This window comes from Brachyhypopomus gauderio, chromosome 7, assembly GCF_052324685.1.
Source record: "Brachyhypopomus gauderio isolate BG-103 chromosome 7, BGAUD_0.2, whole genome shotgun sequence".
Classification (NCBI taxonomy): domain Eukaryota; kingdom Metazoa; phylum Chordata; class Actinopteri; order Gymnotiformes; family Hypopomidae; genus Brachyhypopomus; species Brachyhypopomus gauderio.
This window is the reverse complement of record NC_135217.1, coordinates 27,933,227-27,946,891: the sequence shown is the minus strand read 5'-3', so window position 1 is coordinate 27,946,891 and position 13,665 is coordinate 27,933,227. Positions and strand designations below refer to the sequence as shown.

The following is a 13,665-nucleotide window of genomic DNA, read 5'->3' as shown; positions in this document are numbered from 1 at the left end:
TCTATATATGGACTATAGATAGACTAATCTATATATGGACTATAGATAGACTAATCTATAGATGGACTATAGATAGACTAATCTATAGATGGACTATAGATAGACTAATCTATATATGGACTATAGATAGACTAATCTATATATGGACTATAGATAGACTAATCTATAGATGGACTATAGATAGACTAATCTATAGATGGACTATAGATAGACTAATCTATAGATGGACTATAGATAGACTAATCTATATATGGACTATAGATAGACTAATCTATAGATGGACTATAGATAGACTAATCTATATATGGACTATAGATAGACTAATCTATATATGGACTATAGATAGACTAATCTATAGATGGACTATAGATAGACTAATCTATAGATGGACTATAGATAGACTAATCTATAGATGGACTATAGATAGACTAATCTATAGATGGACTATAGATAGACTAATCTATATATGGACTATAGATAGACTAATCTATATATGCTCCAATGCATCTGTTGGAGATCTGTTGTAGTTTGAATATTTTTTTGTTGCTTTAGTAGTGGGGAAACATCAGATTTTTAAAAAGGCAAAATAGTGGAAGATCTGAGTTGGATTTATTAATTTATTTGTTCGTTTTTTAATTGGGCAGGGCTGTTTGGTTTGTTGGTCAGTTTGTGATTTATTGTTCTATAAACATAAAAGCAGGCTATTTGTCATATGTCCCGTTTCCCTTATAATCAGGAAGTGGCTACTGAACACTCAGATAGAAAACAGGTCTGAGCAGCCAGAGGACTACGAATGTCATCAATTCAGCGTAGACTCTGAGGAAGGATTATCATTTTAGTCTCTATAGACCGGCACTGGAAAGATGTCACACTTTTGGACTTTATGCTACTCAGAAGTTATTCTCTTAATGGTTGTCCCAACAGAATGCACAGGTGAGATTGACATTTATTTAAACATCACTACTCTGCAGCTTTTTGCCCACATCACTGCTAGATATTTGTCAGGACACACAACAGATAAATGCTCCATGGCACAGTTCTGTGTTTTAAGATCCAGCTGCTTTTGGATTTGTTTACTGTCACAGCGAGAACGCAGCACTTGTGCATTTCTGCTTTTGAGTCTTGTTTTTCGTCTTCATTTGATCTCTTTGGAGAGAAAAGGAAAGGTCAAATTCCGTAATAACACATTAATATCACATTTAAGCTCTTATGTTAGCTAGCACACACTTGGCAATGCATGTTTAGAACCCCATCCCACAATTAAATAAATTTTAGTCAAATTGAAATACCTTTGATTTTTCTTTGTTATATAGGCTTTGTGATATTCGTCATGAAAGTAACATTTCATCTGAGAATGGTGAAATGTTAATGCAATGCAACATGAGTAAATGAGAAAAAGCTGCAGTCCACTTTCTCATTTGTCTACTGTAAAGTTCACTTATTATCTCTAATTGCCTGAGCACTTCTGTTTTCTAAGGTCTCCATCTTTGTAACTTGACTGCTTGCTTCTTCTTGCATCCTGTTAGCTGTCACGGAGACGCCCTATGAGGAGATATATGGATTGCAAGGACAAGATGCACTACTACCCTGCTACACTGAACAGCACGATCTTGCCCCTCTCACTTTTACCCTTTACAAACTCCCAAAAGGAAATGAAATGGAAGAGCTGCTCTATCCCACCAGCAATCTCACAGCAGAGCAGCAAAGATGGTCTCTTCAGAGACGCTCAGGCACAGTGATATTTGTATTACACAAAGGGCGCTTCTCAGATAATGGATGGTATAAATGTGAAGTGCACAGGGGCCAGAACTGCCTTAATGTCTCAAGAATGTTACTGAAGATTAGAGGTGAGATGTCTCATGCTAGGTTGTAGAATGCTTCCAAATGTATTACTGTGTCTCTTCCAAAATAATGACTTGAGACTGAGATCTAACAATACATTTGAGAAAACTGATGGATCCATGTTATTGATCATGCCAAAAAATTTAGATTAGGTTTTGTATAAGCTTTATTTCTGAATGTTTGTTATTTGCATGTCTCATGGTTTCATCCTCACCAAATGCACCTGTTGTCTCCTTTCTCCCATACGTAGAGTGTGAAATTTTGGAAAAAGTTGAAGCAGTGCAGAACTCAGTAGCTATATTCACATGCCCCGTACCCACTCCACAGACGGGACCTACCCACGTCATCTGGGAGGTTGTTGAAGGAGATAAATCAATTTCTGTGCAGCACTGCCCCTCTTCATGCACTGTAGCAAACAAGGACAGGACAAACATCATACCCCAGTGTGAGAGAGTGAGAACAGTGCAGGACCCAGCAACAGGAACAGAATCGCTGATCATTAGGCCTGTGGAGAAGATAGATGCTTCTTGGTATAGGTGTAAAGTTGAGGCCATGCAGTACTGTGCAGAAGTTAGAATTACTGTCAAAGGTTCGTTTTTAAGCCCAACCACAAAAACATAATGCTTTCTGAAATTAACTTAAAGTTCTTATTTTTCCCAAGAAAATTATTATTGTCCTGCCTTGTTTCTCTATTCCTTCAGAGGAAAAACCATTTCAGCTTAGGGCTGAAGGTAAGGCATGCACACGGCACAATTTTTTAGTTCCTCAACTAACTGTAGCATATGTGTAGAATGATGTCTGTGTGTTTGTGAGTGTGTATACTGTTTATATCTGTCTCACTTCTGTGTCCCCCTCATGCTCAATAATCAGGCCTTCTACAGAGGAGATCTGAGAGTTTGAGGGTGTGGTCCTGTAGTTTTGCTGTTACTTGGATTGAACTGTTCTGGACTCATTTGAAGCCATTCCTCAAGTGTAGGGTCACTGCCCCAGGTTGCCCTGTCATGACAACCGTGATGTTAACCTTCTTCATTATCTTCTTCTTGTTTCAGTCCATGGTATTTTTGCAACATCTCATATTGTCTCCTTTTGATGGTTTCATCACTTGGGATTTCCACATCTATCAGCACTTCTGTTTTCTGCATCTTGCCCACTACTGCAGCAGTATATACCAGTTGTATTGTTACCAGTACATTCCAGTTGTATTGTTGGTTTCAGTAATACTGGTTTGCTGGTATAGGGTTCATTTTTGCATTCATATGTTAGCATTCAGCATTAGCAAGATGCTCCTTGACCAGACACTTCTGGGAACCCTCAACTGGTTTCTGGATTTCTGGTTGACTGTTTGACTTCTTTTCTTGTCAGAATTGGTAGACAAGTGAAATTTGTTTGGTTTCCTGGCATACAACTGATTTTGATGGTGGCATTTTTTAGCAAGTGCTTCTTAATGGATGACAGTCTGGATGACAGTATCTCAATCCATTGCAATGTAAAACATGCTTGATTAGAAGAGCAGACTGGTTGCTTTAAAAGGGTAGTGGTGTGTTTAAATTCTCTTCTGTTAACCATGGTGACGATTTATATGTGGGGTTGCTTCTCACCCAGGAGAGTGGGTTCACTCAAAATGTTGCTTAAGAACACTACCATGAATAAGAAATGGTGTCAAAACTTCATTCAAGAGCAACTTATCCCAAAGTATCCAAGAGCAATTTGGAATGCTTGTGTTAAACACAATGTACTGAGGTCAAAATGTCTGAAGGAAATGTTTGTAGATGATGTATGTATTTTTTGCAGTAGAAGTGAAAGAATGCTTGCTCTTACAGAAGTAATGTTTCAGATATGCACAAGCATGAACGAATGTAAGGTGCAATTAAATACAAAAGGCTAGCAAAGAAACAGGAGAAGGTGACTGCTGAGGCTGGGTGTGCTTTCTTGGTAAACCACAAATGTCAGCGAGTAGATAGGAAACAGGAAGGTGAAAAACTCTGAAAGGTATAAGAAGACCTCTGTTTAAGGAGAGCTCATAACCAGCGTACAGCGTACCAGAGTACAGAGTTGCTCTTATTTGTAATATTGTTCCAAGAAATTACAAGATTTCCAAAACATGAACAGTGGTTTTTCCAGCATGATGGAACACCATATCACAAGGCAAAAGTGATAACTAAGTGGCTCTGTGAATAAAACATAAAACCTTTGAGTCCATGGCCACGAAACCTCCCAGGTTCTTCCCACTGTGGTCAGTCCTCAATAAGAGGGTGGACAAACAAACCCAGAAACACTGATCAACTCCAAACACTGATTAGGTGAAAAGGGGTTGACATCACTCATGAACTCACTCATGAAAGAATCAACACTGTAAATATTCAGTTTTTGTTATGTTCCTTATGTTCCTTAGCCATTACCATCTTGTCAGTTTGTATCTGGAGTTTAGGTGAATCCCATTTTGACCTTGGGACTTCCAGCCTGTTGTTGGCACAGATGTTTCTGTATACTGTTCCAGTCTTGCTTGTGGTGTTCCACGTGTGCCTTGCCTGGTAACATCTTGCATCATGCGGTTATGTGCTGGACTGTCTCTGGGGCATTTTGGCACAGCCAGCATCTGGGGTCCTGCCTGCTGTTGATCCCAGTCTCAATTGATCTTGTATCCAGAGCTTCTTTCTGTGCTCTGTCTCAGAGGCACTCATCATGGCAGCATTAATCATCAACTTTCCCATCAATTGGTAGGATGTTTCCATATTGGCCACTTTCACAGTTTGCCGTGATGTTTTTTGCTTCTACTCATTCCTATCTCCTCAGGTGTCGGCTGTCTGAGGTACTTACTAAGCATGTCATCACTTGGGGCCATATTCCTGCGAACTTCTGGCTCTCAGTTGTTTCATCCTGGATAGTGGCTCTGATTCTTACTAGTTCTGGGCCCCCATATTTCCACTTAGTGTAAAGTCTCTGAGTATTGGATTTACTATGAATCCCTCTATGCATTGTGAGGAGTTTCCTTGTCTTGATGTTAGTGGCTTCCATCTGACCTCTCAGGATTTGCCTCACGCTATTTAGATTACACACACACACACACACGCACACACACACACACACACACACACACACACACACACACACACACACACACACCTATAAAGATATAATACCTTTTTCATACCTTTATCTTCATACCTTTAACAGTCCCCTTATGGAAATTCCTCTCTGTAAATTTAACCCACCTGGAGTGCCCACAAACATACCCAGAGCTGTGTGTCAGTGTGTTAAAGTATGTCTTCATGTGTGTGCATGTTCATGTGTGTGGGCACCTGTGTCATTTGTTTCACCTTTCTCTCAACGTGTTAGCATTGTGTGGTGCATGTGTGTTTAGTGTCTGGTTATTTATTACGTGTGCATGTTGTCTGTGTCATTGGTTTGTCTTTGTCTTAGACAAGTATTGTTAAAATACTGAAAAAAAAGCATGGAAAGTGAAAATAATTCCTTGGCATCCTGCTGTACAAATTTGTCAGAAGTTAACAACCTTTTGGCAACTAGCCAAAATACCTTTGAAACTTCCTAGTGAAAGCTAGTAGGTCAGGATCCTCTGATTTCAAATAATTAACAGCGTGTGATTATATTTCTTGTTTGTATTAAATTTTAGTAGAATTATTTAGGTCACCCATATTTTGAGGAAGTGTTTTTTTCTGGGTCTGGTACTTTCCATTTGCAGTATAAATGTAGTCGCCCTTGCTGATTCTGTCTTCTCTCTCCTCTTCTCAGACTGTCAACATGTCGGCTCTTTCAGTGTAATGGTCAACTCCACAGTTACGTTTTCATGCCCTGTGCTGACCTTACACCCTGAAGCCAAAGAGGTCATCTGGAGAACCATTGAAGGAGATCAGAGTTCTCCCACAAACCACTGCCCCTCACTGTGCACCTCCAGCTCAGACCAGAAACCTCTTTGTGAGAGATCAACAGTACTAAAAAACGGATCTCTAACCATTGGTTCTGTGGAGTTTGCAGATGCTCAGTGGTATGGGTGTGCAGTGAATGCCAACGCATGTTCTCGATTTAGGCTTATTGTCACAGGTTTGTGTCCAAGAAACCTAAAACTCTGAAAAGTTTTGACTTGTTTAGCTAAAATGATGCCACAGCTCTGACCAACAGGATTTACTTATGACTCTTTATCTGTTCAGCATAATGTGCAGTTCCTGTGGCTTTTTGTTTCTCACAAGTGTGACACACTTCTAGTATAATGTGGCCTTGTTCTGGGTGTTGTGTTGTGTAATTTATTTATTTATTAACAATATTTGATATTTGTTTGACATTTGCTCTCGCAGAGAAACATTTTGAAAGTGGGGGAGACATTATTTCAGTGTTCAATAAAGGTAAGGTTTGTTTTAGTACTTTGTTTTTGATTACATTTTGAGCCTGATCTTGTGTTGACAAAAGTCAACTATTTGACACATATTCATATTAAACCTTTATTCCCCAACTGTAGGAATGTTTAACACTAATGTGCAGTAGTTTTAAACATGCAGTACCAACTTGACTGAAGCACAATAATGCAATGGAATATTAAAGCACACTTGCTAGTTTATCTCTAATGTGTCTAAGTTACTTTAAGAGAACAACATTTTACCATTTACATTTTGTATTCTTTACTGTGAATCATTATGCAATCAGTACCTGACTAAAATGCTGACTAAAGGTGACTGCTTCCTCTTTTGAGTGCTGCCTAGAGTCTTTGGACTCTTGGTTTTCATCACAGTTTCTGTTTTGTGTCCCAGAGTGTTTTCTTTTCAATCATTGAATCATTGGATCCTGAAAAAGTAAAACAAATTATTATGTACAGTATATTATTCCTGTTTCTATGCACAATAAATTCAGAGACTACACACTTCCCATCAACACCACCAGATAGCAGACGAGAGGGGCCTGTGGATGGCAACTCCAATGTGACTGTGATGGTGACTGTCTCAACGGTCTTTGGGTTCATCCTAATAGCCCTACTGGTAGCAGTGGGCTTCTGTTTGAGAAAACGCAAGAGTAAAGTTGAAAGCAAAAGTAGGTTCAAACATGTACATCTTTTTTCCTCTGTATGTATAATACAACTGCAGTGACTAATTTGAAAGAACAAAAACCTGTATTAACCATCATTGATGCTAATGACAAAGCAACTCTTTCCCCATAGTTGAACTTGAGAATCAGTATACATCATATGAAGAAATTTTAGTAAATGGTGAGTGCTTTTGAATGACTTTGAATTTCTGACTATGACATGAATAAACTTCTCCACAGCACTAATGACAAAGAACATTTGCAAAGTTGCTAAACATGACTCACTAAAATTATTACATTTAGTAAATTAGATTTCTTTCTAGCAATATTTTGTTACAGCACTGGTAATTGCAAATCAACCTTTTCTCTCCTTGTTTGCAGATAATACCATGTATTCCTTAGTGGAATTCAACACTGCAGAAATGTGCACTTGTAAGTTTCTGTTGTTCTGAAGAGTTATTTGTGATCAGTAGATGGAGATGGTGATTTCTGAGCAGGGCAATAACCAATAGGTCACATCTATTAATAAGTGTATTAATGATAGTATGTAAACTTAAACAAAAACATTCAACATGCATATCGAGAGGAATTTAAATTTTATTGTGACTACACTGGACACAATATAAATTTGTCTATTTTTTGATGATTAATCAAAACCACTTCATTTGACTAACCAGGTTCAGTAATAACATATTACATTACTTCCCCAACAGTTAAGGACCAGTGCACAGGGCCACAGGGTTACCTGGATGTACCAGTCATCTCCAACAAGTGTGAATATGTCTATGGAATTTAAGTCCAAATTTATTTGATTTAATGTTTTCCTTCACTTAGCTTCTTATATTTTCAAAAACATTAGAGATGTATGACTTAAAATGCCCTAAAATATAATAGAATTACTTAACAATACTTATACATGCTTATGTAATACTGTTTTGAATTGATCCTGTGCTGGTTTATGGGTCATATTACACAGATGAATGCTCAGTATGATACTTATTTATTTGTAATGATATTTTTTGTGTTATGCAGTCTACATTGTATAAATGCTATTCTGAATCTCCAGACACTTTATTTGTTTTGCAGTAATCTCCTACAGAAAACCGCACTCGGGGAGGCGGGTTGACGAAACTGCAGGAGATCTTGGAGTTTTATAATGATTTATTAACAAAAGACATACAAGGAAGACTAGAACTAATAAGACTAAAGGCATCAACCAAGTAAATACTAGCTACAAATATAGACATATGAACAAGGACATGGACACAACGTATAGAAGTTACATAGACAAACAAAGACACACAAAGCAAACCTGCAGAGACTGAACTTAACACCAGAACACAAGACATGAGCTAACAAACAACAACGAACAGAACACAGGGTTAAAATACACAAACCAAAAGAAAACCATGACGAGGGGGCAAAGTACAAGGAAAGGACGTGAAACTAGACACAATTAGGAATTTCAAAATAAAAGCACCCAAAGAGAAACTCAAGACACAAACCAAACCAAAACAAGAGGGTTGCCGAGGGGACTGTGACACAACCAACCTCTAAAACAAGGCTGACGGTTCAGAAACATAACAAAGAAGCAGTTTTTAAAGCTAGCCATGAACGAATTTTTTAACCATGAACATAATGTACATTATAATGAAGAGATTGTCTCAGTCACACACAAAAATACATAGACAATAAATTGCAAATTTACAACAAAGAGCAATACTGTCACAGGTGAAGCACGTGTAGAAAGTCACAAAGGAAAAACGGGGATTTTAAAAACACAAAAGGTGCTCCAACATAAAATAAAAAATTTTATTCAAATAAAAATAACCAGAAATATGCTGGTACAAACACACAACATACAGTATAAAGACAATGACAGGTGACCTGAGGTGTGGGAACATGACAAGACAACACAAATACTGCTGCAGCTGACACAGGCGGCCAGCAGAGGGCGTCTGTTCAATGACAAGTACAACCAAGATCCATGCAGACCAGCAACAGAAGGCAGGCTGATCTATCCTTTCATGCACAACGGCTACACATATTGCTTTACATAAGAATAGAAAAAGCTTAAAGCAGCAGGTGTATTCCTATACATTAACCAGATGAGATCCCTAATATCTCGACAACGTCTCTGTTGCATAAAGACCTGTTCTCATGTAATCACAGAACCTGGTCTCAAAACAGAAATATGTAAGTCTTGTTAGCAAAGGGCCTGGAGAAAATTAGCCGGCCTCATACTTTAAAGCTTGAATTTTAAGGATTAAAAGGATTGAAAGAACTTTAAGGATTGAAAGTGGACAATCTAAAAAAAAGCACTTCAGTCATATAATCTGTGGTTCGACTAACTCAGACCCCTTTATCACTTAATACATGCCCTGAACTTTGTTCCTTAGGTACTTATTAATTAAAGCTACCTATATGACAGGACACATATTATCACAACCTTGAATGTGCTGTAATGGTAGCACACCCACTTCCTCTCTCTGGCACATGAACTTCAGTCCCTCAGGCCTTTGACAGGTGTGGGCTAGAACCCCAGGTGCTGCAAGATTATATGGTGTGTCGTATCCTAAAATAACAACTGATCGGTCTGACCCTCTGTAATACTTGGGACGAAGAGAAACAGAGACACAGAGACAGGACGTAGTGGTTGTCTTTGTGTCCCCTGATGGTTGTCCCCTGGTGTTGGGTGGTAGAGAAAGTTGTTTTGATTGAAGGTTGAAGCTGGTCGAAGGAAGAATGCAGGTAGGATGCGATGCACTGGTGGAGCGGGCTGTGTCTGTGGATGTGGAGTGGGGTGTCTCTGTGGAGGCTGTGGACAGTGACCAGGTAGTGGATCACGCATCGCAGTGGATTCCGATTGGCCACAGACTCACTTCTGGGCTCTTGGGACTGAATGTGGCAGTGTTTGGCACTGCCCTGGTGGTTGGCGAGACGTTTAACCCTGTGGGCCTCCAGCAGCCCGAGGTGTTCGTCATGGTTCTGATGGGGCTCGGTTTGGTGTGGATGCTCTGGTATCTACTGTGGTCTCAAAAACAGCCCGGTTCCCCAGCCCACACTGACCATCATGCAGGGAGTGCCACTGTCATGGGTAAACAGCAGTGTTTCTCTGCATCTTTCTATAAAATTCTCTGTTACCTTTACTGCTGACTAGCTTTTTTGCTAAATAATTTTAACTTTAATGAGTTTGAAACAGTAACAAAATTTTGTCTGTTCTCTCCATTCTTACTTCACTGTTCCAATGGTGAACGAAATTAACCCAATATTCTACGTGTGTGTGTGTGTGTGTGTGTGTGTGGAACCCTGTGCCAGCGGTGTTGATGTTATTTGCAGCACTCAGTCTGTTGCTGTGTGTGTTTTGGATGGGCTACTACCTGCTGTTGAGACAGTGTCAGCCTCTTGCTAAAATCCTCTCACCCTTCATTCAGGCCCCATTCTTCATCCTCCAGGTAATGCAGCTAGCCACAATCTAACCACAGTCATGACCTAGCCACAAACAGAAGCATAGTCAACAAACCATAGCATAATCATAATGCAAAATCTCACTTCAGATCACCCAGAGAGAAATTATATGAAACACCCATGTCCTGTCCTGCACTCATGGGAAGTAAAGTAGGATCAATTACGAGGGTTTATGGGTGAGCATCAGTGTCATTAGCAATATCCCGTCTCTACCCCCAGACCTATATGCTATGGGCTCACTCCAAAGACTGCATTCATAAACACAAAGTTCTTACCAGGTACCTGTCTCATTTTATCCACACTTTCTGTAGTTAAAATGAAATTATTTCATGTCTAAGACTGTGCACGTGTATAATGTGCACATGTGAGTGTGTGTATCTGTTTCTCTGGTTAGGTGTGGGTTGATGCTGACCCTGTGTGCAGATGGACTGCTGTGGTTCTGTGCGGTAAGAGATGATTCTGTCCACACGGCGATAGAGCTGGAGTGGCAGGAGGGAGACGTCAACGCTAGCGCTCTCTTCTTACAGGCACCAGGTTGGGTTCCTCTACAGAGTGGGCTGGTACTGACAGAAGTGGGATGCTTCAGCTAACTTTCAGCTCATGATAGAGATTGACATTGCTATTACTTCATTACTGATATGATATGTTACTGTTTGTCTGTAATTCTGAGGGCAACAATCTCACAGTGCAGTAAAATGGCTTCTGCTTCAAAATAAAAATGTATGTATTTCTGAACCGAGCTGTGATACTTTCTATAAGTATAGTCTTGCAAGTGCATGATTAAACACTCCCAAAGCAGGTGAAGTCAATGAACTGTTTGTTTTTAGGTGTATGGAACAGGCCTGTTTGCCAGTGCAATGGCGATACTTTGTGCGTGGTCTTCCAGAAGGGCTACGAGATCCTGTACCCCTTTAACATGGAGTTCACGCTACTGGCTACCTGCATGCTATACGTCATGTGGAAGAACGTGGGCCGCCATGTGAGCGGAGTCCGGACTGAACGTGTTCAGAAGACCCTGCTGCGTTCGGTATGGCGCGGGGGGGTTCTGCAGGGCTCACTGCTGGGCTCGCTGGTGCTGCTGAGCGGGGTTTGTGTGTTCATGCTCTACCACGTGTGGATAGACCAGAAGGCCATGCGCCTCTCGGCCTTGCTGCTCTTCTACTGCTTCCATCTGGTTCTGCTCCCCACCATGACGCTGTGCTCGCTGACCTGCACGCTCTTGCAGGGGCAGGAAGGGCAGGGAGGGGGCAGAAACCCCACACGCAGCCTGGACGTGACTCTGCTGCTAGGCACCGCCGTGGGCCAGCTCGCACTCTCTTACCTCACCATCGTGGCCGCCCTAGCGCTGGGGCCCAGCGGCATTCTGGGAAGCCTGGACTTGTCGTACTCGTTGCTCAGCCTGGTGGAAATGGTGATGCAGAACATTTTCATCATCAAGGCACTGCACCTTCACACACAGCCCCATGTTACGCCCCAGGTGCGTCCGCATGCAGATGGGTACCCGCATACACACTCCAGCATAAATGCAAAAGAAGACCAACTGGAAAATGTCGTAAGTTTCACTTTACAAAGTCTCCATTCAATTTCATTTGTTCATTTGTCCATTCAATTTCATTTGTCCATTCAATTTTCATTCAGTTGTGTTCATACAACTGTCCTTTTACTGTGTGGTGTGGCTAAAGCAACAATGTCTACCTTCTGTTGTAAAGCAGACAGAAAAGGAAGATAATGCTGCAAAGGAACATGAATTAGAGGACGAAAATGACATATCAGTGCCCCCTACAGGCAGGGAAGAGCATATAACTGATCACTTGAAAAGAAGAGTCATTAAGGAGATCTGTGCATTTCTTGTCCTGTCAAACATCACGGTTAGTGGGCAAAGGCCTTGGAAATCCCAATACTTTACAGCACTTTTGTTTCAACACACTGTGGTCAAATTTAACCTGATCTACACGTCAGCGGTGGATTAATGTGCTGTGTGGTTTATTAATCTGTGCGTCTAACAACGCTGTGTGTGTTTCCGCTGGAGCAGCTGTGGGTGATGTCGGCGTTTGGTGCCCGGCCCGAGCTCAAGACTAGTGTGGGGAAGCAGTTCTTTGGGTTCTCAGTGTGGTTTGTGCTGGTGAACCTGAGCCAGCCCCTCACTGTGTTCTACAGGATGCACGCTGTAGGAGCGCTGATGGAGCACATCTCAGAGTGATCATCTACTCAACACGCACCCACACACACAATCACACTTACATAGTTAGCCAACACTTGTTCTCTACAGACCATCTTAACAATAGTCATGCTTGTATTTATTACATTTTTAAAGATATTATTATTTTATAACATAAATAAAAAATAACTAAATAAGAAAGGATCAGTGTCATTTGCGTACGCATGTTGTGCATGTATGATGTATTTCACTTCTATAACCCACCTGATGCCAAACCCTGTGTGGAGGGAAAGATACACAGATACCTCAGAAATATGCTGGGCCCTGGTTATGTGCCACTGGGGAAGTCTAACCTGCAGTACTGTCTTTTGTCCAGGAAGTGGAGCTGTGCTCAATATATATTTATTTGTACATGAATTTGTCAGGAGTAGTTCATTTAATGTCACCAGAAATGTGTAGAAATAAAACTGTAAAAGAATGTATACTGCCATTGGTTCTCAATATTTAATACATATTTAATAAACATTTAAAAACAAAGCATTTAATATCATATTCAGATCTTGTTGGAGTTGGGAGAAAATCTTGTTGCCTTTAAGTGATCTTTTGTGTATTTAATTTTATAACAAACTAATTGTCACGCTACGGCGGGCCCCCTGCTGGTCGCCCCCATCCACAGCGGCAGCTGTCCTGTTGTGGTCATGTTGTGTTCGTCCCTCAGGTGGGCGAGGCCCGCGATCTGTCTCACCTGAGGGTCGTTTGTTTGTCTATATATGTCTTGTCTTTGTACCAGTTGACCGCTGGTCATTATATCCTTCATTTGGATCATGTCACGGGTTTTTGGTTTGCGCACTTTCTATATTAAACCATCCTTTTTCCCTGAGATTTGGCGTGATCGCTTCCATTTTATTTAGCTCAGAGCCGGAGTGACTAATCGGGAGATTCGGGAGGATTCCCGATGGGCCGGCTCATGCCAGTCTCTAGTTTGGGCCGATTGGGAGGGGAAAATAATTTTGGGCCGGATTTGGGCATGAAACTCCCGGGCTGAAAAAGTGTCCCACTCCGGCCCTGATTTCGCTCACCCTGCCCGTCACACTAATTGTATCTCAGCATTCTATAATACAAAAATGTATTCAGAATGTATTCAAAATAAAAGCACGTGTCCTCTG

At 40.8% G+C, this 13,665-nt stretch overlaps 2 protein-coding genes across 5 annotated transcripts; both read left to right on the top strand.

The window, feature by feature from the left end:
• Window positions 1-759: 759 nt before the first annotated feature.
• Window positions 760-7,938, top strand: LOC143519503 (uncharacterized). Of its 2 annotated transcripts, none has more exons than XM_077013005.1 (10): window positions 760-933; window positions 1,527-1,847; window positions 2,093-2,431; window positions 2,544-2,573; window positions 5,593-5,901; window positions 6,153-6,200; window positions 6,733-6,879; window positions 7,007-7,054; window positions 7,255-7,305; window positions 7,587-7,938. In XM_077013005.1, the coding sequence occupies exons 1-10, from the start codon at window positions 864-866 to the stop codon at window positions 7,667-7,669; spliced, it is 1,446 nt and encodes a 481-aa protein (XP_076869120.1). In that variant the 5' UTR covers window positions 760-863; the 3' UTR covers window positions 7,670-7,938. The 2 variants fall into 2 exon arrangements, with proteins under 2 accessions (XP_076869120.1, XP_076869119.1); XM_077013004.1 differs by having other exon boundaries at window positions 6,703-6,879.
• Window positions 7,939-8,076: 138 nt separating this feature from the next.
• On the top strand, window positions 8,077-13,584 carry LOC143519501 (proton channel OTOP2-like). 3 transcript variants are annotated; one of them, XM_077013001.1, is made up of 7 exons: window positions 8,077-9,970; window positions 10,192-10,328; window positions 10,561-10,619; window positions 10,765-10,787; window positions 11,169-11,893; window positions 12,051-12,209; window positions 12,374-13,584. In XM_077013001.1, exons 1-7 carry the CDS (start codon window positions 9,619-9,621, stop codon window positions 12,539-12,541), a joined length of 1,623 nt encoding a protein of 540 aa, XP_076869116.1. In that variant the 5' UTR covers window positions 8,077-9,618; the 3' UTR covers window positions 12,542-13,584. The 3 variants fall into 3 exon arrangements, with proteins under 3 accessions (XP_076869116.1, XP_076869115.1, XP_076869114.1); XM_077013000.1 differs by having other exon boundaries at window positions 10,736-10,875; window positions 12,054-12,209; XM_077012999.1 differs by having other exon boundaries at window positions 10,736-10,875.
• Window positions 13,585-13,665: the final 81 nt, after the last annotated feature.

What these genes read in the sequence shown, in the direction of transcription:
- LOC143519503 (XM_077013004.1), top strand. Translation starts at nt 864, where the DNA reads ATGTCACACTTTTGGACTTTATGCTACTCAGAAGTTATTCTCTTAATG. An exon ending in TGTCCCAACAGAATGCACAG is followed by an intron (nt 934 to 1,526) that starts GTGAGATTGACA and finishes GCATCCTGTTAG; the next exon opens with CTGTCACGGAGACGCCCTAT. An exon ending in AATGTTACTGAAGATTAGAG is followed by an intron (nt 1,848 to 2,092) that starts GTGAGATGTCTC and finishes TCCCATACGTAG; the next exon opens with AGTGTGAAATTTTGGAAAAA.
- LOC143519501 (XM_077012999.1), top strand. Translation starts at nt 9,619, where the DNA reads ATGCAGGTAGGATGCGATGCACTGGTGGAGCGGGCTGTGTCTGTGGAT. An exon ending in CCCCATTCTTCATCCTCCAG is followed by an intron (nt 10,329 to 10,560) that starts GTAATGCAGCTA and finishes CTCTACCCCCAG; the next exon opens with ACCTATATGCTATGGGCTCA. An exon ending in TTGTCCTGTCAAACATCACG is followed by an intron (nt 12,210 to 12,373) that starts GTTAGTGGGCAA and finishes CCGCTGGAGCAG; the next exon opens with CTGTGGGTGATGTCGGCGTT.